The following is a 25902-nucleotide window of genomic DNA, read 5'->3' on the forward strand; positions in this document are numbered from 1 at the left end:
CAGTTATCGAGCGAGGCCAATGATGTCGCGCCCCGGGGGGAGATGGCCGAGGACTGCGCCAATCACAGCCTCCCTGGAGGCGAGCCACGCCCCCCGGGGGGTGTGCCGCCGCACCGGAGCGCCTCCACCGGTCACCGCCTCCACCAATCGCCGCCTGCCCCCTCCCAGCCTTGCGCTCCCACTGGCTCCCGCGCGGGCCACGCCCTTGAGAAGAAACCAATGAGCGGCAATGGGCTGGCCACACCCTCACACCCCCACCCAGCGGCACCGCCCCGGCGCGGGCAGGAGGGGACCAGCAGACCCGGGGCATCCGGACTGTTTGAGCAGGGCCCTGGCAGCAGCAACCGGCTGCAGCCTTGGGGCTGGCAGCACCAGGCAGGGCCCCACTGCACACCCCTGGCCATGGCAGGGCAGGCTCAGACCCCGCTGCTCCCCTGGGGAGGGGGGCAGCCCCAGCACTGCAGGAGGCAGGTGTCATCCTCCCCCTGGCTCTCCCGGGGGAAGCAAGGCTGTGCTCTGCCTGTTCGCTGGGATCCCCAGTGTCCCCCACCCAACACAGCGCTGGGGAGGACAGAAGTGGGAGCTGTGGGTGTACCCAGGAGACCCATGTGCACCAGCCCCGGCTGCACTCAGAGACCACTCGCTGGTGAGGCAGAGAAGCTTTAATGGCTGCAGGGCTGAACCCCAGCCGCTCCCTCCCTCCCTGCTGTGCTCAGTCGACCACCAGGCTGCTACTGACCGCTGGCAGGAGCTCGAAGAAGCCCTGGAAGGAGAGAAGCTGTCAGGGTGGGCTGGGCAGGGCAGGGCAGCGTGGGGTTGGGGGACAGGCAGTGGCTCCCTGCCGGGTTACACACGCGCAAGGCGTCACAGCAGGCAGCTACGCACAGAGAGCAAGACCACGTCGCCATAGAAACCCATCACTGACTCAAGGCTAGTGCTGGTTGCCATAGGAACCATTTGAGGATGGCAGCCATCAGGGAGGGCTGAGATGGCTGGGCTCAGCCCCAAGGTGGGGGCTGGATGAGGACATGGGGATGCAAAAGGTGTGGAGCGGCAGGGAAGGGGCTTCAGTGCAGGACAGGGAACCCGGGGCTCACCTTGAAGAGGGTGACACTCTGGAGCACACCCGAGGTACAGCACATCTCCCGGATGGAGTGCATGGCGAGCTGCGGGCAGCCGATGTCCAGCACGCGCAGCCCCAGGCGGGAGGCCAGGATGGGGCCAATGGTGGTGCCGCAGGGTGTGTCATTGCGCACCATGAACTCCTGCATGGGGACATGGCCCCAGCAGCTCTCCACACTGCCCACAGCCTCCCCTCGGCCTGAAGCGAGGCAACCTGGGACAGGGAAGCAGTACCATCCCCAAGCCAGCGTACAAAATGCCCCAGAGATGGGACATGCTCCCTGAGGCAGCCCCAAAGCCCCAGAGCAGTGGGGATGGACAGGGTAACTGCACCCAGGAGTAGTGCTGTGGCCCAAGCTGGTAACATCCACTGAGGGCTTGCCAAGCCCCGCTCACCTGCAGAGGGACACCCACACGGGCGGCGATGTCCCGGATGATGGCTTCAGTGACAGCAGTGGAGGCGTAGCGCTGGTTGCTGTTCACTTTGATGACGGGGCCCTGCACAAGGGAAGGCACCGCAGGCCCGCGATTGGCACCAGGGATAGTCGATGGCTCTGGAAACACCTGTATGTGCCCAAGCAGTGCCATCCCGCCCCAATCCAGCAGCCCGTTCTCCCCTCCCTGGGTGATCCATGGGGGATAGGGACTAGCTCAGAGCAGGGAAGGGCTCCAGGGCCAAGGCTGTGGTCCCAAGTGATTAACACCAGGCATGGCCTAATTGTGCCACAGGACAAACATCTCCCATTTGAGTGCCACTGAGTGGCACCCCAGGGCTGTGCTCCAGGGAGTGGCTGAACATTTCACAGCGCTGCAGGACACACAGACAACACCCAGCCCAGCCCAAAGCAGAGGTTTGCCCACACCTTGTGGAAAGCTGGACGATGATTCTCCTCATGCTTGTCCCTGCAAAAGAGAAGCAGGAGTTTCGTGCTACAGTTCTCCCTCCCTGCCGCAACAAGGACTCCTGTCTGTATCCCTGGGGAATGACGGGACAGGCCCCCCCAGCTGGCAGGGCAGGCTGCTACGGCTCACAGCACTGCTCAGGTACTCACATGTAGTTAGGGTGCACAGCGTGAGCCATATCAGCACTGATCATGTAGGACTTGGCCACAGCCTCCTCGAAGGCTGTCAGGTTCTGCGGTGATGCTGAGATGCGGCGCAGCACCAGCTCTGTCAGCAGGGACTCCGCACCCTGTGCGCTCTCTGACCCTACCTGCCAAGGACCACCATGAGAAGAGCACAGCCCCCCAGCACTCCAGGGCCAGCTGAGTGACAGGGGCCTCCCCAAAGCCAGCAGAGCAGCTTCCAGCCACACCAGTGCTTCCCACACGCTGCCTGGGCTTTGCTTCATGGCAAGGGTAAGCAAACCCCCATCCTTGCCCCACTGGGGCCTGGGATCTAATCTCATGCTAGGCATGACTAGGGAAGAGCAAAGAACATGTAGCTCCCCTGCCGTGCCAGCCATCCACTGGTGTGCTCCTCACTCACCTCCTCATTGTCATAGAGTGCAATGAGACGCACATTGGGCTCCTGGGAAAGGGAGGAGGGTGCTGCACATGAGTCAATCAAGGCCTGCAGGAGTACAGGAGAAAGGACACCAGCTTGAGCGCCATCCCATCCCTCGAAGCTGAGCACTGAGTCAGCAGGAACTTCCCCAGAAGAGCCCAAAGCACCAAGGGAAGGAGCTTTGGGCACACACATTAGCCAGCAATAGCAGAAGTCTCCCCTGGAAGCTGCTGGGTGCCCCACACACCCAGCAAAGGGGGCAGTCCCCAACCCAGACCCCTCAACAAGCCAGACCCACCCCACAGGAACACACCTCCCTGCAGTGCCTCAGGGTGGCTCGTGGCCCTGATAAGCCAAGCCATGGTGCACAGAGGCCACACTGCAGCCTCCAGTGTTTTCTCCCCTCATGCTCACCTGCAGGGCGCAGTAGCAGCTGTGCAGGTTGTCCAGGCGTGGGGAGAAAATGAACTCATCAAAGGCACCACCCAGCGTCTGTGGGCAGAGAGCCAGGAAGAACAGGGCTGGGTCCCCATTCCAGTCCCCTCCTTTCTGCCCGCCAGGAGCTGCCTCCTCTCATTCCGCTCAGCTCCCAGCCCTGGAATGCCCCGGGCAGAGGAAGTGTGCCAGGTAAAACCTGTGCAGCACCAGCCCGCAGGCTACATGCAGGCAGAGGGAGGTTCCTGCCCTTACTCACCGCTGGCTGCGTATCCGCCAGGCATAGTTCCAGCTCCACAATCTGCTCTGGTTTCACCCCCAGCTGGGGGCAGAGCAGGGACAGCAGGACAGGGCTGTGCCGCTCTGCCTGGAAGAAAGCAGAGCTGCAGGTAGGGCAGGCAGTGGATGGCTGTGGAAACTCCCTGCTTCCCCTGGCAGAGCTGTCCCACACCCCACTCAGGTTGGCCCGGTCCTCCCTCTGACTAACATGTCCCATGGTCAAGCCCCCACCTCATACAGGACAGCAGGGCCATTGGCAGGGCACAAGGAGGGGCTCTCTGCCCCCCGTACAATCCCCTTTCCCTGTCCTGCCTCCCCCGGGAGTCTGTGACAGCCTTATGGGGGCTGCATCCTATAAAGTTGCAGACCAGGGTGGGAAGGGATTGATGACTGAGCAGATGAGTCAAGTACCCAGCTTTGGGGCAGAGGGGAAGTTTACCAGCAGTCCACGGGGAGAAGGGGAACCTGCCAGCAGGTTCCTGAGGACTAGAAATCAAAGGTGACAAGCGTGAGGTCCTAGCAAGCATCCCTGCCAGTCCTTGGCACCCAACTCACCTGGGCAGCAGCATCGCAAGGTGTGGCCTCCATAAGGACCTCCTTTTCCAGCTCCTCCTGCACAGCAGTGGCCAGAATGGGAACCCTGTGGGGAGACAGTGCCATTAGCTCCCAGGGCTTTGCTCACCTCTCCTGCTTGGGTCACACACAACCACCCCTTCTGGTGGTGCTTGCCTTGCTCCTCCAGGGAACGACTGCCACACCAAACAAAGCAAGGACACACAACGTTTCAGGCACATATCTGTTGTGCCACCTTAGGACACCCCAGTGTCCTTTCCCAAGTCCCAGGCTTGGAAGCATCTCCTGGGAGAACTCTATGGGGCTAAGAAAAGCCATTGCAGACCTCCCCACTGTGATAAGCAGCTGCCAAAGGGAAAGAGCTGAGGCTAGGCACTACTCCAGCTGGGTCTCAGCCTTCCTAAGGGCTGACCAGAGGTCGGGGCTGAGCCAGGCCTTACAGGTGGTGCTCGGTGTTGGGTCCGAAGTTCTCATTGATGCTGCGCTGCAGATGGATGGCCAGGTGGGGAATGCGGAGGACAGGCCGCTCCACACGTACCAGGCGGTGCTCCAGGCGCCCTGTGACCGGGTCCTGAAACACAAGGAGGGTGGCTGGAGCCAGGCCTGCGGGGCTGAGAGGTGGCAGTAGGTCTCACTCTGGGTGGGAGTCACAGACTCAGAGCCAGGGACAAACAGCTATGCCCCAAAACAGGCTCACCTTTATGATCACCCTCCCGGCCACGGTGAGGTCACGGTCAAACCACGTGTTCCAGATGCCCCCTCCATAGGTCTCCACACCGACCTGCACCATGCCCACCTGCCCCCGCTTCGAGCGCCGCTTCACCTGGGTGAGGGCAGAGGTGTCACTGCAAAGCCCCAGGGGCTGTGTAACTGGTGGGGACTGGGCAGAGCACACCCAGCCTCATGGCTGATCCTGCCAGCGCAGAGTGCTCTGAGGTGCTTTGTGGCACAGGACACAGGGGCGATAGCAGCAGGTGAAGCAATGCAGTGGGTCAGCATGGCCTGCTCTGGGTGGCAGACTGGGGAAGTGTAGGGAGCCAGCATCAGTGCTGTGGGGCACGGGGGGAGTCGGGGTAGTTTTTGCTTGTGGACTGAAGCTGGGGGGCACCAGAGAAGTCCCCAGCCCGGGGGCAGGCAGCCGGCTGGCCAGCCTTACCCTCAGGCAGGGGCTGTCGGTGTGCGCCCCCAGCAAGGTGAACCCATTCCCGGGCTGGAACTGGCCGCCGACAGCAAAGGCGATGAGGGTGGAGTAGTTCCTGGTGACGAAGTACTGCGGGCAGAGGGGCAGGGGTGAGCGCCGGCCGACCCCGGCCCCCCGCCGCCTCCCCGCCGCCCTGCCCCGGCCGGGCCAACCTTCTGCGTCGGCCGCACGTCCCAGTGCTCCGTCTCCTTCAGCTCCTGGAAGCCGGCCTGCAGCAGCCGGCTGCGGCACTCGGCCACAACTGCGGGGGGAAGAGGCGTCAGGGGCCGCGCCGACGGCAGGGGAAGGGAAGGGCAGCGGAAGCGGGGCCGGGCGCGCCCGGCGGCTCCTCACCGTGGTAGGGCGAGGGGCTCCGGTTCACGAACTTCACCAGCTCCTGCGCCGCCGCCTGCGCGGCCTGCTTCGAGCCCTGCGCCGCCGCCTGCGGGCACCACCGTCAGCGGGCAGCGCCGGGACCCTCCCACCCCGGGCCGGGACCCCCCGGGAACCCGGGGACCCCCCCGCCGGCCCCGGGCATGGCCCGACTCGCGCCCGCCCCGCTCCCGGTACCTGCATGGCCGCCGCCGCCGCCACGTCCCGCGCCGCGCGCCCCCTGCTGGCGCGGAGGAATGCGCGCAGGCGGCCCGAGAGCGCGCACCTTAGAAACACACCTTGTACCTTGCACCCCGTAACCCGCAGCATGGAATCACAGAAACAAATAAGTTGGAAAAGACCTTTAAGGTCATCAAGTCCAACATTACCCCAGGACCGTCAAAGCCACCACTAAGCCAAGTCACTAAGGGCTTCATCTGCACAGTTTATGAACACTTCCACGGACGGTGACTCCACCACTGCCCTGGGCAGCCTGTTCCAATGCCTGATCACCTGCCCAGTGAAGAAATTTTTCCTAATATCCAATCTAAACCTCCCCTGACAGGTCTTGAGGCTGTTACCTCTTGTTCTATCGCTTGTTACATGAGAGGAGAGACCAGCCACCTCCTCTCTCCATCCTCCTTTCAGGCAGCTGTAGAGAGCAATAAGGTCCCCCCTGAGCCTTCTATTCTTCAGGTTAAATCCCCCCCGGCCCCTCAGCCGCTCCTCATCAGACTTGTGCTTCAGACCCTTCGCCACCTTTGTTGCCTTTTTCTGGACATGCGCCAGCACCTCAATGTCTTTCTTGTAGTGAAAGACCTAAATATACCATGTACCTTGCACCCTGCACCCCACACCCTGCACCCCACACCCTGCACTCTGGTCTAGGGCAGACAAACCTGGTGTCTGCCAAAGCCAGGGCATAGCTGCGGGCTGGGTGGGTGGGAGATAAGGGGCAGGGGTGGTCTCCCCAGGGATGGTCAACCAGTGGTGTCCCAATTCTGGGCACTGTGTGAGTAGGGGTCACCCCAAAATGGGTATTGGCCCACCTGCAGCTGTCCCTACACTGCCCAGGGGTGCAAGTGCCCAGGGGAACATGCATGCTTCCAGAAGGGTGGGTGTTGTTGGGGTGAGCCAAGCTGCAGCTCCACCATTGCTGCTCCCCTGCCTTGGCACTGCCTGGCACTCACAAAAAACAAGACACAAGCACTTGTTGCCTTGTTGGGAACCAATGCCCCTGAGTGACAGTGATGCACAGGGGTGCTGCAAGTTACCTCAGTGGCAGGTAGCACCCCAGCTGCCTACCAGCCCCAGCAGGGACACAGCCAGGACACATCTGGGTCTCCTGGGCCTCGCATGGATTGGGGTGGCTCCTGCCCTTGGCTGGGTCCCCTGCGTGGGCTGGGTGTGGCAGTGGGGTTTTGGGTTTCCATCAGTGCTTGTGCATCATTTCCCAGCAGGATCTGTGTCTTCCCAGCAATGGGTGTACTGCCTTAGGAGGGACGTGGCAGCCTGTAAACACTCCATGGGGCCCAGGTGCTTGGTGCCAGCCAGATTCCCAGCTCCTGAGTCACCAGTGTGGGCACCCTGCTACTGAGAGACCCTGTCCGTGTCCTGGGGACTGGAAACTGGTGGTCCTGTTGCTGCTGACCCTGGGACCTGCCATGTCGAGAGCTCATGACAGCTCTGGATTAATGCTCCCAGCCCCCAGCACCTGCCTCTCCCCCCTGCAAAGGGAAGGAGCCCGCAACCCCAACCAGACAGCTGGGTGGTCTCCATGTCAACCACAGCAACACACAATGACAGCACCTCCCTGGGATGGGACCAAGCTGGGAGCAGACACCCAGCACCCGGCCCAGAGCTGGCCCCTGCCCTGCACCCTCCTGCCCAAGGGACATGGGTGCCTGCAGCCCCCTTGTTCCTGGCAGCATCACCCACTACTGCTGTGGCACCCAGCTCAGGGCCATGTGCTGCTGGGTGGCCCCCAGGCCATGCTGGGGGGACACCTGGGAACATGTTGAGCCCATAGCCACCCCCGCCAGTGGCTGCCCGGGGTGGGTACCCAGCAGATGTTGGTGCTGAGGGCGGATGGGTCCCAAGGGTATGGGTGCAGGAGCGAGGGGTACCAGGATCAGTTCATGGGTGGCCGGAGCAGGGGGTGAGTGGCAGGCCCAGCCCCGCAGGCCGAGCAAAAGGGCAGCGTCTTGGCATGCCGCAGCTATTCCTGGAACAACAGGGGCTTCCAGAAAAAGCTCCCGCTGGCTATATGCGGGTGGGCTCTTACTCACCCCTGGCTGGATGCCAGGGGCTGCACAGCACCTGCCGTGGCTGCCCCCCACCCCGACACCGCACTCCTGGGAAGGCACTGCTCCTGTCCAACCCCTCTCTACCTCACAGACCCCCCTGCTGCAGCAGGGAGCCCAGGAAGCCAGCACCAGCCTCTCCTCGGGGTGCTTGCACCTCGCTGCTGAGCTCGTGTGTGTGCCATGGGGTGTCTGGCAGGGGCCGGACTAGGAGCACAGGCCACCATGCCCTTTCTTGCATCCCCTGGCAGTTCAGGGTGGGGGGGCCGGGCAGGCTTTGCTCCTGGAAGCGCTCTTCCCTGGAGACATGCAGCCGGAGCTGAGCCGCGCTGGAAGGGGTTAACGGGGAGGTGGCCCAGGACAGAGCCTGTAAACACAGCCGGAGCTCCACGAAGTGCCGCCCCCTTCTCCCGCTGCCTGCCAGGCTGCCTGGACCCCCTCCCTGCCAGGATGAGCGCAGGGATGGCACCCGTCGAGGCGGTCCCCCCCTATCCCGGCCCACGTGCCTGAGCATGGGAAAGTGAAATCACTGCCCGGGCATTGCTGGATGCTGAGCGAATGGCCACCATGCCTCACATGAGACGCCAGTGATGCAGCGGGTAACTGCTACCTCATCTCACTGGCATGGGTGATGCTATCGGGAAGGCAGACAGACACCCCAGCATCTTTGGGGACCAGGAGGGTGGCCAGTCCCTACATTCACGTGGATTGTGAGGGCACCTAAGCACCCTCAGCATCCTAATGGCCACTGGGGCAGGTGAATGTCCCCATGGACCAGGAGGGCAGGTGAGCACCCTCAGCCTGCCCCTGGGCTGTGGGGACAGGTGAACATCCCCAGCATCCCCACGGATTGCAGGGCTAGCTGGGATGGGTGATGGGGGCAGGTATATGCCTCGAGCACCCGCATGAGCACAGAGGTAGCTGGTCTCATCCAGCATCTATGTGGCCCTGGGGCAACAGGTCACCCCAGCATCCTTGTGGACCACTGAGGCAACAACTCACCCCAAGGACCGACAAAGACCCAGGGGGGCAAGCAAACACTCCCCAGTATCCACACAGGTTACAAGGGATAGCTGGGCATCCCCAGCATCCACACATGCTGCGGGTCAGCCAGGCACCCTCCAGCATCCCTGTGTCACTCGGAGACAGGCTGTTGCCCCCAGCATCCCCACCACCTGGGGACACAGGGGTGGGGACCAGGGACAGCCAGACAACCAACTGCTGGCTCCAAGCCCTAGGGTGGGTGAAGGCATGGGGGCAGCTGGGGTGAGCAGCAGGTTGGGGGCTGCAGCCTGTGGGGCACCCAGGACCCCGGCGGGCTGGGCCGGGCCACCATCCAGGTAGGGAAGGAGAACTATCTCCTATTTAGACAATAGCACGTGCCCTAGGTCCGTCAGCGCCGGGGAATGGACCACACAGTCCTTCCCTCTTAGGGTAAAGGCGCCTGGGAGACTCATGGCTCTAAAAGGAGTGGGATGCAGGAAGACAGCTAGGGGCCAGGAGGGAGGGGGATGGACACCCTGGCTGCTTCATTCCCATCCTTCCACTCACCCCTGAGCCAGGGCCAGGCCTAATGGGGGTACAGGAACCCCAGTGGCAGGGTACAGAAACAAGGAGGGGCTGGCACCCTGTCCCCGCATCCTGCCTTGCTCCAAGCCCCGAGATCTCCTCAACCCCAGGGAGGCTGTTCCCGGCTCCCCAGGCGGTTTAAATCCTGGGGGAGCAGCAGGGAGGGAGGGCCAGGGAGGAGGGGCGGCTGCGGGATGCAGCTGGATTCACTCACGGGCATGTCATGACCGGAGGGAGTTGTTTGACGTTCCAGCTGCTGATGCCTTCCCGGCAGCAGCCTCATCCCAGGCCTGGGAGCTGGGGCCAAGCCAGCGCAGGGGCTCGGGAGCTGCTTCCCAGGCTCTGTCGGTCTGGGTCAGCCTGGCCTGGGATGGAGCCATGGGGAGGCTGAATGGGGCTGGACAAGACAGGAGGCACCCCTGCACTGCTGTATTCTGCAGCCTCCTTACTTTTTGTAGCCCCTAGGGCTTTGGCTGGCATGGAGTGCCAGTGGCTGTGTCCCTGGGATGGGACTCTGGCAGGGTTCCCGGGTCCTGTTCTTCGCCCCCTACTTCCTGTGCTGGCGGGTCCCACATGCAGACGGGGCTTTCCTAAGAGGCTGCGGAAGGTCCAAGGCATCCATCAGCCTCTGCCAGTCGTGGGGCCCCTGCCTGCACAGATCCATCCCGGAAGGCTGTCACAGCAGCCGAGGAAAGGCCACTTCAGTTTGTCCTGAGTGGGATCAGGAGGATGCTCCCAGTTAACCCCTCTAAGATGCTTCCCCTCCTAGAAGCAGTGTTTCCCCTCCCTGGGGCACCCCAACCTTGCACCCCCCCTGCTCTGTGGGATGGGAACTCCAGGCCTACCTGAAGCACCATGGCAGGGTGCTAAGCACCCTGGACACCCCACCCCTGGGGGCCCATCCTCCCCATAGCCACAGCCCATGGGGCAGCGAGGTGGGCTCATGGGAAGGGATGGCTGAACAGTACAGCTGGAACTGTGCTGGACCAGACCCCTGGGGACCCCTGTGCTGCTGTGAGCACCCACCTGCCTCTCTGCAACCCAGCCAAGGCTGGCATGCCACCCTGCTGGCACTCACAGGACAGGCAGGGCACATGTGAGGAGCTCAGGGATGCACTCGGAGGAAGGCCAGGAGGAGGAAGGGTGCTGTCTGTTTTTCCATCTTCTCCCCCACACCCCCAAGCCCCCCTTCCTTCCATCCGCCCCCCTGCGCTGGGATGAAACAACCCCATCTGGAAATACCTTCCCTTTTAAAGGCAGGCTCCACCAGGCAGTGTGCACCCTCCGGGTAGCTACTGCATTACGTTGCGACTAGGCAGCTGGGGGGGGCTCCTGGGATGGGGGGCGTGAGGGGGCAGAAGGGATGTGGGGCATCAAGTCTCCTCCCACCTGCATGGCTGTGGGGCCCAGGCCTTTGCTGGCCCCCCAGGTGGCAGGGAGCAGGCAGGCAGGAGCACTTCCTGAGCCAGGGCAGTTGAGGATACCAGCTGATGCTGCCACTGACAAGCCCTGGCACCGCTCAGCATCAGCCTTGCAGCTGGGGTGGAGGGCCGAGGGGCGCAGGCCAGGCAGGGCTGAGCACAGCTCCTGTTGCTGAGTCACCCGGTGCCCGCTGGCACATCGGTCCCCTCCGCCAGCACCCAGGGACAGAGGCCCTGGGGCTGTGCCAGCTGATGTCAGCCAAAACAGCCCAGCTTGGGCAGAGCTGGGGGTCACCAGGTGTGGGAGGGTCTGAGAAGGAGGGAGTGCTGCCCAGGCAAGGGACAACCCCCCAAGGGGCTTCCCCAGCACAGTCCCCCTCCCTTAGGATGTCCTCTTCAGCTGGCACTGGTTTGTGATGGCCCCAGGGGTCCCTGCCCTGGCCCACTAACTGTCCAGGAGGTGGGATGCTGCAGTGGGGGTTCTGGGGTGAACTGGGGTATTTCCCAATCTGGGAAGATTTGGGGAGCTGGGCTGGGCTTTCTGATCCCCAAAGTACTGCCAGGACAAGGGGGAGGCTGAGGAGACAGAGCAGAGTCTGCAACACCCTGGGATGGCCTGGGGACCTTGTCCTTCTCTCAGGATGACAGGGACTAGAGAGGGTCTGGAGCTGCTCCAGGCAGGGTCCTCATCTAGCTGTTCTCTCCATACGCCTGGCACAAGAAGGGTTAAGAGGGTGCCTCCCCTGGCTATAAATACCACAAATGTCCCACGCATATGAGCTTGAAGGCTATTTTGGTTGGGTGCCTGCTGCTTCAGGAATGTGCCGCAGTGAGGACCCGAGGGGCTGACGTCACTGGGAAGGCTTGGACCCAGCACCTGCTCGAGGTCACTCAGCAGCACCCCAAAAGCACCCAGCCTTGGGCTGGCACTCAGCTCCCTCTATTAGAAAGGGGCGTTCGGGTGGTGGCTCAGCACAAGCACACTCAGGGCAGGGGTCTTCCTACATCACACCCCCATCAAATGCCTCCATTGCCCCTTCTTTGGGTGGGGGGGCTGGAGTCTGGCCCCACATGGAGATCTGAGCCATGGGGAGGGTCAGGGCATCATCATTTTGGGGTGTTCAAGGCAGATCTGGTGGCCATGGCTACCAGGCATGGGATTTGGCTCAAGGGGTCAAGTGGTGGTGTGAAGGGCTGAGTCCCCTTTTTTCTCCTCTGGCATTAGCCCAGGCCATCTGTCTGCCTGCTCTCACCATGAGTGGGGTGGCACTGTGCCTTGATGGGTGTCTGGGCAGTGCTGGGGGGCTCACCACTAGCCTGCCCCATCCATGGGTCAGGGATGGGGCAGTGCAATGGGGTCCGGGAGGGAGGCTGATACCCCGGCAGGGTCTGGGGGTGCCCAGGGGTCCATAGGCACGGTTGCTGTCTGCGTGGGGGCCTGTGGCCCAGTGTGCAGGCAGGTGAGGGGCGGTAGGCGGGGGCTGGCAGCGGTCCCCCCGCAGCAGCATCCCCAGCTGCCCGGCAGCAGGAGGGGCGAGTGATGTCAGCAGGATACAAATAGCGGCGTCGCGGGTCCCCTCCCGACGCCTCGCAGAGCCGCCGGCCGCTCGCCAGCCCCAGCGCCTGCTCCCTGCCCCGGCCTTGCCGCCCCACGCCGCCACCATGAGCCAGTCCTACTCCTCCAGCCAGCGGGTCTCTTCCTACCGCCGCACCTTTGGCGGTGGCTCCCCGGTCTTCTCCCGCGCCTCCTTTGGGGGCAAGGGCAGCAGCGGCAGCTCCGTCACCTCACGCGTCTACCAGGTGTCCCGCACCTCGGCCGTGCCCAGCCTGTCCAGCTTCCGCACCACGCGCGTGACGCCCCTGCGCTCCTACCAAAGTGCCTACCAAGGTGCCGGTGAGCTGCTGGACTTCAGCCTGGCAGATGCCATGAACCAGGAGTTCCTCCAGACCCGCACCAATGAGAAGGTGGAGCTGCAGGAGCTCAATGACCGCTTTGCCAACTACATCGAGAAGGTGCGCTTCTTGGAGCAGCAGAATGCCCTCATGGTGGCTGAAGTGAATCGCCTGCGGGGCAAGGAGCCCACCCGCGTGGCCGAGATGTACGAGGAGGAGCTGCGGGAGCTCCGGCGCCAGGTGGACCTGCTCACCAACCAGCGGGCTCGTGTTGAGGTCGAGCGCGACAACCTGCTCGATGACCTGCAGAAGCTCAAGCAGAAGTGAGTGGGGGCCCCTGGTGTGTCCCTGTGGGCATCCATCCGTACATCTCCATCCCTAGGGATGGGTGGTGGCAGCAATCACCTTGGCAGCCCCTTGCATGCTCAGTGCCACCCTTGTGCCCCATGTTGGGAGCCCATCAGCCTCATTACTCTGTCCCCCTCACCCCATCCCTGGGGTGGGAGAGCACCTGGCTGTGCCTCCTGCCTGCAGGGCTCTTTGCGGGGTGCCAGCTCCTGGCATAGTGGCTGTGAGTTCTGGGAGGGAGAAGGGCACCTGCAACCAGCTATGCCAGTGCTGGGTGCTCCCCAACCCACAGCGTGAGGCAGGTGAGGGAAAGGTGTCCCAGAGGTGTGGGACAGGGTGATGGAGGTGCCCACAGCCTGGGCATCTCAGCAGGGTACTCCGGATAGCTGCTGCCAGCCCTCACCAGGCACCGAGGTAGCACCCAGTGGGTAGGATGGCTCCAGCAGCAAGGGTTTCCCCCCATGCCCTCCCTTGCAGTGGCGCTGAGGCCAGGCTCTGATGCCATGGGATTCCCACAGCTGGGGGATCAGAGTGCCCCCCGCCAGGTCCCCAACCCTGCTCACACCAGAGCGGGCTGGTGAGCCTGTGAGTGAGCTGAGCCCTGTGGGACAGACAGGCAGATGGATGGAGCCAGCCAGGCAGGCGAAAGCAAGGGGGAGGATGACCCGGGGAGGGGGGTACTCCGCCAGCTCCGGATGCAAAGGAGGGAGGGGAGGAAGCAGCCGCACTTCCGCAGGGATGCTCCAGGCCTGTGTGGGTGTCTGCAGCGCCCTGGGAGCAGCAGGAACCCCCCCAAGGATGCCGTGGGCCTGGCTGGTGCCAAGGAGGGGACTGGGGCCAGGAGGAAATAGCCACAAAGGTGGCCAGGCTGAGTGACCCCCAGTGACTGACCAGTGCGGGGCACCTGGCGGCAGGGATGGATGCGCAGAGGGAGCCGCTTGTTCTCATGCTGGTCTGCACCTTCCCTCCTGGCCCCTGTGCCCCGGAGACACCCAGACCCCATCTTCTGGGGGTAACGCAGCCTGCTGCCTCCCCCCAGCCCCAGCCTCTCCCCCAGCTGGCCAGTGCTGGGGTCCTGGAGGGGCAGAGCCCGCAATGCTGGGAGGCTGGCGAGGGCAGCATGGAGGATCCCTCAATGTCAGGGGAGGAACAAGGCACAAAACAAATGGGTGTTGGGTTCCTGCCACCCTGTGTGCCAGCACCACCCGGGCACCTCCCTCTCCCCCCCACCGCCTTCCTCCTGATCAGCAGCCATGGCACTGCCCCCTCCCCTGGCACAGCCTGCATCCCCAGCCCTGACCTTGGGACTGCAGTGGTCCCTGCTCCCTACCCAGTCCCACAGCATCGCTGAGACCTGCCCGTCCTCCTCCTCTCCCTGGGACATCTCAGCCGGTGGCCATCCCTTGAGCCCCCCGTGCTGGATCCTGCACCCTGTCCCCCCGGCTGCCAGCCACTCTCCCCTATAAGGGCTGGGGCAGCGCGCGTGGCACCGAGCTGACCTCATGCCTTTGTGCTCTCTCCAGCTTTGACTATAATAGGGAATGGGAGGAAGAGCCCCTGGCCCCCCGCCAGCCCTTCCGACGCCTGCTGGGAATACAGGACAATCCACTGTCTTCCCACCGGGACATGCTGAGCTAAGGGACAGCTCGGGGGGACATTGCTACTGAGGGGTGGGGCTGCCTCTGGACCCCCACTAACTTCCCCTCTCTGCCTGTAGACTGCAAGAGGAGATCCAGCTGAAGGAGGAGGCTGAGAACAACCTGGCTGCTTTCAGAGCTGTGAGTACCTGTCACCCTCGCATGGCATGGGACCCCCACCTCCCTCTTCATCCCCATGTCCCACCAGGAACTCAGCCTCAGCACCAGGGCATGGCCCTTGACACAGCCTTGCCCCTTCCAGCCCACGTCCTCTTCCCCCACACACACTACCCTTCACTCCATGTCTCCCCAGGACGTGGACGCAGCCACGTTGGCACGCATTGACCTGGAGAGACGCATCGAGTCCCTGCAGGAGGAGATCGCCTTCCTCAAGAAGGTGCATGAAGAGGTAGGTCAGGGGTGGCCCCCTTTACCGCAGGCACCCGCGGGGTTGGGGGATGGAACGGGTGCCCTGCAGTATCACTTTGTCCCCCTCAGGAAATCCGGGAGCTGCAGGCTCAGCTGCAGGAACAGCACATCCAGGTGGAGATGGACATCTCCAAGCCCGACCTGACAGCTGCGCTGCGGGACATCCGTGCTCAGTATGAGAGCATCGCTGCCAAGAACATCGCGGAGGCTGAGGAGTGGTACAAGTCCAAGGTGCGGGAGACAGTGGGCTGCAGGCTGGCCCCAGCGCAGCAGTTCTCGGCCATCCCAATGGCCTTGCCCACTGACCCCAGTCTCTCCCCAGGTGAATGACTTGACACAAGCGGCCAACAAGAACAACGACGCGCTGCGGCAGGCAAAACAGGAGATGCTGGAGTACCGGCACCAGATCCAGTCCTACACCTGCGAGATTGATGCCCTCAAGGGCACGGTGAGCTGCGGGCAGTGTTGGACCTACTGCTCCAGGGGAGCTCTGGACATCTCTGGGGTGGGAGGCTCTTCCCAGCTCTCTGAGGTGCTGTCATGGGGGGACTCATGCCGCAGATTGGGGCTGCGCCTCCCCCAGTGGCAGTCAGGGCCTCTGTGAGGTGTTTGGCAGAGCCCTGGGGTCAAGGCAGAGATTGCAAAAGGTGCCCAGCCTGGGAGGCTCCAGGCAGGCGGGCCCAGGGCTCACGGTGTCTGGTTGCAGGCTGGGAAGGTGGTTGCAAACAAACAAGGCACAACAGTCCCTTGGCACCGTCATGGTCACAGGAGCCAGCCAGCAGCCACTAGTGTGGCAGTGCCACCCGCGGGCAGCTGTCCAGTGCTCCTGCACCTCTCCATGACCCCCTGCATGGGGCAGGATGGCTTTGCTGGGGGGCATGGGCACCAGGGCACAGGGTGCTGGGGTCACCTAGCACCTCCCCAGCTTGTCCCCACCAGACCCTGCTGTCCAGAGCTGGGCAGACAGAGGGTGACAGCCACCCATCATTGTCCTATGTCTGCTGGACCCAGCCCAGAGTTGGCCATGGCTCTCCCTAAGTCCTTGGCTCTCCCCTAGGAACCCTCAGCATTCCCAGCTCCCACCCCAGGCCCCTTCAGATCCCTGCTCCTCACTGAGACCCCTGTCTCCTCAGAACGACTCGCTGATGCGCCAGATGCGGGAGATGGAGGAACGCTTTGCAGGGGAGGCTGGTGGGTACCAGGACACCATTGCCCGGCTGGAGGAGGAGATCCGGCACCTGAAGGATGAGATGGCCCGGCACCTGCGTGAGTACCAGGACCTGCTCAACGTCAAGATGGCCCTGGATGTGGAGATTGCCACGTACCGCAAGCTCCTGGAGGGCGAGGAGAACCGGTGAGCGGTGGGAGGGCAGGACAAAGAGGGGGGACCAGCAAGGTCAGCTGGTTTTTGGGCTCTGACCCCATGAGCAGCCACCCAAGGGTTGGAGCTGGCCGGTGCTCATCTCTCCCCTCTGTCCCCCCACAGGATCAGCATCCCCATGCACCAGACCTTTGCCTCTGCACTCAATTTCCGAGGTGAGCATCACCCTGTGAGGAGGGGGACCTGAGATGGGGGCAAATCTCCCTCCTGGGGGGCTGCAACCAGGCTGGCAGCTGGGGACCCAGGCGTGCCACACTGAGTCCCTGGTGTGGGGGCACTCAGTTGGGTGTTGCCCTTGGAGCTTCCTTGGAGCTGAGGGAGGTTTAAACCAGGGCTCCTGACGCCCCCCCAGTCTCCCCAGTCCCCCTGCTGTGCCCCCATGCCGCATGTCCCTATGGTCCCATCCCCTGTGTCACTCTGCCCACAGAGACCAGCCCAGAGCAGCGTGCCTCGGAGGTGCACACCAAAAAGACCGTGATGATCAAGACCATCGAAACCCGTGATGGGGAGGTGAGCACGGTGGGGTGGCAGGAAGGCGGGGGGGGGGGGGTTTGTGCCCGAGCACAGCGCCTGTCCCGATGCTTGGGGCTCCGGTGCTGACATGCCATGGCCTTTCACCATGCCTCTCTCCTGCAGGTGGTGAGTGAGGCGACCCAGCAGCAGCACGAAGTGCTGTAGAGGAGGCTGCTCCGGCAGCCCACTGGCACCTTCTGTCCCTGCCTCCGTCCCGCCGCCAAGCCCCCCTCCTGCCCCCCCACCTCGGCCCCCGGCACTGCCCTAGGGGTCCCCCTGCGCAGCCGCCTCCGGGCCCCTGCACCCCCGGGCTCTCTCCTTTGGCTTCAAAAGGCTCACTCTGCTTTCGCAGCTTCGCAGCAGCAACGCCAGCGTCAGGATCAGGCCCAGGCCGGGGGGCGGCAGGAGGGTGGGAGGGAGGGAACAGTCAGGAGGGGCTGGGGGGAGCAGGTGGTGGCCTGGGCCAGCTCCCCGAAGAGCCGGACGGTCCCAGCAGCGGGTTCTGGATCCCCCCACAGCCCCGTCCCCGCGCCGGGCACGGGCTCGGGGTCCATCCTATCCCCCTGCACCGGCACCGCCGGCCCCCCCGGAGCTGGCACTTCTCCGGGTGCATGGCGGCGATGCCAGGGATAGGGAGAAGCAGGCTCCAAGCTGAGCCCCCTGTTCTCTGCTCAGCTCGGAGCCAGGGTGCTCCCAACCTGCGTCCTCCCCCCGGCCCGGGGGGATGGTGCCCTGCGCTCCCTCCAGCCCGAGAGGCAGCCCCGTGGGGCAGAGGAGGGCAGCGCCCGTCCCCCCCCATTGCGGGGGCCCCCAGCAGCAGGAGGCTGCGCGGGGCCAGGCTCATGAGCCGAGAGGGTACATGTAGGTGGACACAGGAGAGAGGAGGAGTGAGTGAGTGGGATAGAGGGGGGAGAGAAGGAGAGGAGCCTGAGAGAGGCCCGGGGGCCAGGGCAGGCGCCCCTACCCCTCGCCCCACTGCACCCCCACCCCACCGCGTCTACGTGACTCTTCAGGCGGCTGAAATAAACAGCGGAGCATCAATCCTTCCTCCCAGCGCATCTCTGGGGCAGGGATGGCATGGGGTGGTGAGGAGGCAGCACTGGGTGCTGGGCAGCCCAGCAGGGATGGGCCAGGAAGGATAGAGGGGCCAGCATCCCGCTGAGCCATCTCTCCCCTCAGCTGCTCGTCCCCCCAAAATGCACGTGATCCTCACACTGAAGGTGCCCCAGAGCATTTTGCTGCCTGTGGTGGTGGGTTTCCCAGTTATGTTGGGTGGGGGAGCCCTGCTGGGACTGGGGGCAGCAGCAGCCAAGCCCTGAACAGGTTTGGAGGGACTCTGGATCACTGTCCCTTGGCCCCCCCGATATGCCCAGGGTCTCACATGATAGCCCGGTGGCTCTCACCCCCCACAGACACCTCCTTTCTGCCCACACCCTGGCCAGCCCTGCCCCAGACCTGCCTGGAACCTCTCCAAGCCTCCTTTTTCCTCCAGCCTGCAAGCAGAGCCCCTCCCATTCCAAATCTACCTCCCCTCCAGCACTCCCCACCATCCCACACCTGCCCCACCCCAGGCTGAACCTCCAGTTTCAACCTGATTCCTATGCCCTCTCCCCCAAACACACAACCCCCCTTTCCTGTCGTCATGGTGGGGGGGTGTCTTGACTTCATCTCCTTCACCCCAGCGATAGGGGATGCAGCAGGGGAACCTGGGGTCGAGCATCCCACGGGGGAGAGAGATTCAGGGTTGCTCTGCCCAGGGAGGTCCTGGAGGGTCTGCACCCCCCTGCCAAGCAGCAGAGCCCTGGGAGGGCGATGGGCTTGGCAGGAGGTGGCGTTTTAGGGACAAGGCAGGTGCTGCTGCCAGCAGTGGGGGCGGCACTAGGGGTCCCTGATGGAGACATCGCCGTGGGAACTACAGTTTTGGCTGCAGGCCGGCCTGGGCCGGTGGGTGTCGTCTCCCAAGGGCTGTCTCCAGCAGGTGGCCCTGTGACACCGAGGACGGACCCCAGGGCTGCCCTGGGGAGCGACGACACCTCCCTCCCTGCCCGGGCCAGGCTGGCTGGGCCAGAGCTCTGTCCCTGCGGCCGAGCGGGGGCAGCAGGGAAAGGAGCAGCCCTTTGCCCGCAGGGCAGTGCAGGCAGGGAAGAGCCCCCCAGGCTTCTCACGGGCTTCGCCTCCAGCTCCCAGAGACCCTGGTTGGGGCTCGCTCAGCTACTCTGCAGCCAGGCTGTGGGTCTAGCTGGGCATCCTGCTCTGGTGTGCCCTAGCCGCTCCAAGCTGTGGGGATCCTGGGATCTCCCCCTCATAGGTGATGCTCCATTGATGCTGGCGCTCTTGGGCTGGTGGCAACGGGCTCTGCCAAGGCTGGTGTGTAGCTGGGAAGCAGCGTGCCGTGTTGCTCATGTCCTGCTCGCCTAGATTTACAGCCCCAACGAGGGCGGCCAGGGCCAGGTGCCGAGACGTGTGCCATCACGCTGGGAGCCGGGGAAGCCCTGCCTGGCCGGGGGTGGTGAGGCAGTGCGTGGTACAGGCAGTCCCTGGTCACTCACTGCCTGGAGAACAGCATGTGGGAGCTCTCATGGGGCACCCCAAGCCCAAACAGCAGAGTGCTCCTGCTCCAAGCAGGGCTTGAATGGGGAGGATGGCCAGGACTCACACTGCCCAGGGCAGCGAGGCAGGGTCTCAGCAAGAGAAATGGGGTTTTGCTGTGCTTGCAGCCTCCCAACAGGGTGGTTTTGGAGTGAGGAGGGATGCAGGGATCCACTCCTCCTTTGCTTACTGGGGATGGGGCAATGGGGCCCTGCTGGGCTGAATGCTCTCTGGGGTCTCGCATTGCAGGAAGCATGACGGTGTCCTTTCTCTCCACATGCCACTAGGGTCTCTCTGTCCTGATCCGGTGACACTGCTGGAGAAGACGAAGCAGGGGAGGAAGGCTGGGTTCCCCTGAGCCTCACTGCTAATATGGAAAGGCGCTGGCCCCTTTCTATCTTTGCTAAGAGGAGCTGGACTGCAAGGCCAGGACAGCGGGTACGGAGAGGGGGAGCCTGGCCAAGGAATGTGACATATCAGAGGCAGCTGCCACTTTGGAAGAGGGGGCAGAGGGAGCGCAGCTCGCCGGGGGCTGCGCAGGACGGGACGGGACGGGTGAGGAGGGGGACGCCAGGGCCCCAGTGCTGGGACGGCTCAGTGAGCAGCTGGCACCCACGGGACACGCACCCAGGCCGGTGGAGGACCAGGTGCCGAGGTGCTGGGAGAGTTGGGGATTGCAGCAGAGCATGGCGTGCGGGTGCCGTGCTGCAGCGGGCGCTCGGTGAGCGGCGGCTCAGCCACCAGCAACCCGAGCCCCCACCTAAAAATAGCCCCTCGCTTGTTCACGGCGCTGCGACCTTCGGGTCTGCAGCCGGCGGGGGGGAGGCACTGAACCGGACGGCACCTGGACTGGGGGGCTGCCTCTGCCCCGGCACCCCTGGCACGCACCCAGCACCCCCAGGTTGCAGGCAGGGTGAGAAGAGGGGCACGGTGCTGCCGGCTCGGGGCAGCGGGGGTGGCGGGCGAGGGCAGGGGAGCTGCAGACCATGCACCGAGCGCAGGGACGTGGTGGCACCAGTAGGGCCAGTGGGGACCCCCGGGTGGCCCTGCCGAGCCCTGGCATCCCCCCGAAGCGCGCCAAGGTCACGGCGGAGCCAGGGGCAGCTGAGGAGGGCCCGGCTCGCCCAGCGGCACCGTGTTTTGTGCGGAAGCTGAAGAACGCAGTGATTGGCACCGGCTGCGACATCCGGCTGCGGGTGGTGGTGGTGGGCAACCCCCAGCCCAGCCTCCGCTGGTACCGAAATGAGGAGCTGTTGGCCCCACGTGAGGAGGAGTATGGAACCCTCTGGATCCGGGACAGCAAGAAGGAGGATGCCGGCGTGTACACCTGCATCGCTGAGAACGAGCGGGGAGAGGCCATGACCAGTGCCGTGCTGGCCATCATTGACATGGAAGGTAAGGGCGGCATGACTGCCATGGGCACGGGTTTGCTGAGGGTGGCAGCGGTGCTTTGCAGGCTCCCACTGCAGTTCATGGCCGTGGACAGCCAGGGCTGGGCTTTGCTATGCCAACCCTGATGCGGATTGGGGTGCCTAGTGCTGGCAGCACCGGAGTGTCTATCGGGCCTGCAGCGAGCATGTGGCTGCGGTACCTGCTGCCAGGCAGGCAAGGTGCCAATGCTGGGCATGGAGGTGTCAGGAGCATGTGATGCCAATCCTGCTCAGGGCAGGAGGAGAGAGAGAGAGAGAGAGATGTGGTTTGGGTGCACGCCACTGGTGGTGTAGCCCTCTGCAGCCACCAACATGGTTCCTGGTCCCCACAGTGCCCCTGCACAAGCCACTCCCATGTACCAGCTGCCCACGGGAAAAGCTGCCCGTGGCATCCCACCACAGCTGTACCAGGCACTGGGGCTGTATTGGCAGAACTGTGACCTGCCGGCGGTAGGCCGGGGGGAGGAGCCTGACACTGCAGGAGGTGGGACCTGATGGGTAATGAGCAGGGGTGGAGGCTGATGGCAGCCCCTCTGCTCTCACCCTGGGTGCACCACCCTTCACGCTCCTCTGGCACACAGGGGGTGTCTGGGGCTGCTGTTTGCCCTTGAATGGGTGGGTCTCAACCTGCTGGGGGCCAGGCAAACTTGGGGCTCAGCCCCCTTTGCCCCAGGATGCATGCCACCTCCCTTGGGTGTTACAGACCTGGGTGTTGGGAAGCGTGTGGTGCTGGCTGGTGGCACTGCTTTGAGATGCTGAGCTAACTGCCTGGGGATAGTGAGGGCAGGGAGCAAGGGAGGCGGTGCTGAGGCCTGAGGCTCTGGGGAAGGAGCTGCACCCAGGGCTTTGCAGCACAGGAGGTATGCTGGAGATGTTGGACCTTGTGGAGGGGACTGGGCGGCTGTGGAGGGACAGACAGAGCCTTTGCTCCTTTGAAGGGGAGCAATGGAGGAAGAGAAGGAGTTGCTCTTTGTGAGCTGGGAGGCTGGAGGAGCGGTGTTTGGAGGATGGAGGAAGGTGTGTGCGCTGCTCATGGGCCTGGCAGGGGAACAGGAGAAGCAGAGACGTGTAGGATGGATCTTGCCCTGCAGTGGGTCTGTGTGGGGTCACTGCGTTGCACCTTTGGGGACAGTGGCATGGTGCAGCCGGACACATGGTGCTGTGTGTGCAGAGAGTGGGAGACTGGCACTGCCCCATGAGGCGGGAGCAGCCTGTTCTGGGGGGGGGTGTAAGGAGGAGTCACGCTGTTCTCACACTCCAGCATGCAGCTGCACTTCTCCATGGCACCGCCTTATTTCCCCAGGTGCCCGTTCCCGTTGTGCTGACGCACTTGTCCCTGCTTCCAATTCCCAGCCACCGGCCCTCACTGCCACCTTTCTGGAGCAGCTGAGAGAGGGACGGAGCAGCCAGAATTGCCTAATCGCAGGGTGAATGTCACCCTGCCCTGGGCGCTCCTCCCGGCGGTGGGCGCTTGGCTGTGGGTGCACTGCCATCGAGCAAACAGCCACCCAAAACACCAGCTCCAGGGCAGAGGTGCCTCTGGAGCCACGTTGGTTCCAGGGCACCGGGCTGGCAAGGAGCGCAGCAGCCCCTGGTGTGGCTTTGTCCTTGCCCTGAGGCAAAACAGTCTCTGTGATGTGCCACAGCAGTGCCCAGGGAGCACCATGTCCTGCTGGGTGCTGGAGAGGGGTGCTGCTGTGGAGGCGGTGGGATGTGGTGGGGGTCCAGCCCTATTGCCAGGCCCTGCTGCAGGGTGCTGGCACTCAGCATGTCGATCCCCCGAGGCCATTTTCTCCATGCTGGCAGCCAAGCCGTGAGACAGGTCATTGTGTGAAATGGAAGAGCTGTGCCACCGCTCTGCATCCGCCTGCCCTGCCACGGCTCACCAGCCTCCAGCATGGAGGCCCTGGCTGCTTAGAGGCTCCTCACACTCCCTCCTGAGACCCAGCTCTCTGGGGACCGTGGAAGTTCCACTGGTGGCTGCGCCATCCTTGTGCTGGGCAGGGACACCCCATCCTTGTTCCCTGGAGGTCCTGTGAGCCAGGTCATCAGCCAGTTATAGAGCAAGGGGGAGGTGTGCAAGGTCCCCAGGCGGGATAAAGTCTTTATGTGGGCTCAGGGTCCCAGCCTCCCATATCTAGAAGTATTGGGATGCCCCTGCTCCATTCATCTCTAAAGGGTTGCAGTTCCCGGTGGGCACAGACCCCTCCACCTGCTTTCACCTGCGTTCAGGCCAGGCTGCAGCTAACTGTGGGGCCAGCATCAGACCTCTCCAAGGTGGCTCAGGTCACTGCTGGTGGGCTGGGTGGCCTCTCTGCTGCCCAGCTCCATGCTCAGCCCCAGCAGCTCCTCCTGTACCAGCTCAGCATTCCCCCTTGCTTGCATGAGCCCGATTTAGCTCTTCTAATCCCTTGCCCTGAATCTGTCGCTCCACCCCACTAATGATTTTCTCCTGCTCTTCTCCCAGGTGCCCTGAGTGCGTCAGTGCTTGTGTGGGGATCAGGGAGCGCATGCGTGGGGCTGCCGGGTGCAGGGGCTGCCAGGGCCACACTGTCTGTGCCATGTCCCACCATACTGTCCCTCTCCCCTGTAGGTTCTCCCTCATGCCCCGGCTCCATGGGTGCAGGTGGGATGCATTGGCCCTTCTCACACCAGCACCAGGCTGGTCTGGGAGCTCCCCAGGTCCATCCAGGGACTCACCAGACCCTTCCAGCCAGCCCCGGTCCCCACTGCAGCTCCACTGCCCGCAGGCTCGCTATAGTCTGTATCACCTCTCAGCTGCATCTCCTGAACTTTTTCCCCATAAACTGGATTAAATCACCTCTTAAGAACCTGAGTTAATCTTCTTTTAGAGCCCAGCTCTCCCTTGCCGTGCCAGCACTGCCTGATCCTCCCTGCTGGGGCTGCCTCTTGTTTCAAGGTTGGATGTGTCCTTCTTGGGCTCCCAGTACAGGGTCTTGCTCCGCCCGCCTCCACCTGCACTCAGCAATCAAACTGCCTTGGAATCTTTCCTCTGCCCAGGGCACAGCCTACACCCGCCCAGATTTGGGGGCAGGGAAGGGGCAGGAGCTGCCTGTGAGCAGAGGCCCTGCATGGACCCTTACCATCCTGCCCAGAGTTACACTAGGGGCATGATTTTGCAGCTGGTGGTGCACGGCGATGGTAATGGCACCCTGGTGGGGATGGCTGTGCTGACAGTGTCCCTGGTGGCTAAGCACCTCTTGCCATTTATCTCAGTGCCTAATTTTAGTTTCTCACTTTGCAGCAACATGCCCATGTTTATTGCCAACTGCCCCTTCCCTCTGCAGCCCCTGCAAGCCCTCCTCAGGGACTGAACGGGACCTGACACCTCCTTTTGCCATCTCCTCCCTCCTGTGGGACTTTTTGTGGCTGCCTCAGTTTCCTGTCCCTGCAGCCCCAGGGCACAGCAGCATCTCGGACGAGCCCAGGATCCCCCTGGGCAGGGGGTTGGCGTGGTGGCCACATGTGCTGGGTCCTCATCGCGAGGTGCTGAGGACCAGGAGGGCTGCTCCCCACAAGTGGAGCAGTGGGTGCAGCTGTCCAGTCAGTCACCTCCACCCCTGCCCTCTCGCCCGCTGCCGGGGGGTTATTTTTGCTGAGGAATGTGCCGTCCCCTCAGATTCTGGCAGGCTGCACGGCTTGTGTTACAGGCGAGAGGCCGAGACCTGGGCCTGTGGTTGGGTAAATATAGCACCGCCGCTCAGGACTGTGTGATGGGTGATGGCCTCTTCCTCCTCCCAGCGCTCACTGTGCCCCTCTGACCAGGTTGCTGGTGTGTGCCGTTGCACAGTGGCACTGGGAAGGGGCTAGTGGGTTCTACCCTGCCCTGCCCTGTACGCTCAGCCCCTCAGCCTGAGGCAGGGGGGTTGCAGGGAGCAGAACTGACAGAGCAGGGACAAAATGCCTCCTGCCATCCTGCTCCATGCCCCAGCACTTGAAGCCAAGGTCACATTGCTGTCCTGCATCCTGTGTCCTCTGCCTGCAGCAGGCACTGTGCACTCGGGCATTTTCTAGTGGCAGCAAAGGCTGGGGAGGGCACCTGGGGTGTCCCCAGCCCTCAGGAGAGGGGTCACAGCAGAGCATTGCTCTTCCCCAGGGCCAGAAGGCTGCTGCAGTGCTGCTCTGCCCCATGAGGAGGGCTATCCGCTGCAGTTATTTCTCTTTGGGGACAGGCCTGGGAATTGTCCTCATCTCCCCAGGCTCTCAGCACATCCCCACCTCCAGCAGTTCCGGGAGGCACAGACACATGAAAGATTCATGCCCAGACCTCCTCCTACCCGAGATGACTGCATGCACCCGCCGCCATCAATTATTCAAGCACTGACACAAGGGGGCTGATGCAGTGGTGCAGGGGCAGGATGCAGGCAGAGCTGCTGGGGGTCCAGCAAGGCATGGGGAGCCATGGCTCTCCGAGCAGTGTAATTAATGCTGCATTTTCAGCAAGAGTGTGCTATCTACTTTGCTTGGGGCTGGTGTGTGTCCAGCAGGAGATGCTGGATCTGGGTGGCAATGGGGTCACTTGCTCCAGCTCTGCCCCAGGTCCACGCTAGGGCAGGGCAGAGGGGCTGCCCTGGGTCCAGGCTGCTGTCACCTCCCACTGACACCTTTTGCAGGGACTCTGGCTTTGCCCTTGCAGGGGGATTTGCAGGTGCTGCTGCCTCTGGAAAGGACTTTTGGGTCCCGCAGCAGGCACAGCCCCTTGGAGGTGACCCAGCTTCTCCCAGGGGTGTAGCACCTCTTGGGCAGCCCAGAGCCACTCCTGGACTTTTGCTGGGGACAGCCAAGTAGCAGAGCTGCAGTTGCAGGGAAGGGCTGTGTGCCCAGCTAGCGGGAGCTGTAGCTGTTGGGGCAGCATATGTGGCAGCTGGAGGATACCCAGATGTCTGTGTTTTGGCAGGATG

General features: G+C 63.4%; 3 protein-coding genes across 5 annotated transcripts in view; 2 read left to right on the forward strand and 1 right to left on the reverse strand.

Annotated features, from left to right (window-relative positions):
- Positions 1–644: 644 nt before the first annotated feature.
- Positions 645–5729, reverse strand: DNPEP (aspartyl aminopeptidase). Of its 3 annotated transcripts, XM_030486936.1 has the most exons (15): positions 5666–5729; positions 5450–5537; positions 5269–5357; positions 5072–5185; positions 4613–4738; positions 4356–4486; positions 3898–3982; positions 3323–3430; positions 3043–3120; positions 2611–2694; positions 2175–2335; positions 1986–2025; positions 1519–1620; positions 1098–1265; positions 645–763 (listed from the first exon to the last, which is right to left on the reverse strand). In XM_030486936.1, the coding sequence occupies exons 1-15, from the start codon at positions 5669–5671 to the stop codon at positions 713–715; spliced, it is 1431 nt and encodes a 476-aa protein (XP_030342796.1). In that variant the 5' UTR covers positions 5672–5729; the 3' UTR covers positions 645–712. The 3 variants fall into 3 exon arrangements, with proteins under 3 accessions (XP_030342796.1, XP_030342797.1, XP_030342794.1); XM_030486937.1 differs by lacking the exon at positions 1098–1265; XM_030486934.1 differs by lacking the exon at positions 645–763 and having other exon boundaries at positions 770–1336.
- A 6619-nt stretch (positions 5730–12348) lies between these two features.
- DES (desmin) lies at positions 12349–18003 on the forward strand. Its single transcript, XM_030486938.1, has 9 exons — positions 12349–12976; positions 14719–14779; positions 14952–15047; positions 15137–15298; positions 15390–15515; positions 16201–16421; positions 16554–16603; positions 16876–16958; positions 17085–18003. The coding sequence occupies exons 1-9, from the start codon at positions 12423–12425 to the stop codon at positions 17124–17126; spliced, it is 1395 nt and encodes a 464-aa protein (XP_030342798.1). The 5' UTR covers positions 12349–12422; the 3' UTR covers positions 17127–18003.
- Positions 18004–20536: 2533 nt separating this feature from the next.
- The window catches only part of LOC115608282 (striated muscle preferentially expressed protein kinase), a 37674-nt gene continuing 32308 nt past the window's right edge, over positions 20537–25902 (forward strand). Inside the window, exon 1 of the mRNA XM_030486919.1 lies at positions 20537–20945. Coding sequence (XP_030342779.1) covers positions 20537–20945 — 409 coding nt within the window. The remainder of the gene's footprint in view (positions 20946–25902) is intronic.

The sequence above is a fragment of the Strigops habroptila genome, chromosome 5, assembly GCF_004027225.2.
Source record: "Strigops habroptila isolate Jane chromosome 5, bStrHab1.2.pri, whole genome shotgun sequence".
Lineage (NCBI taxonomy): Eukaryota > Metazoa > Chordata > Aves > Psittaciformes > Psittacidae > Strigops > Strigops habroptila.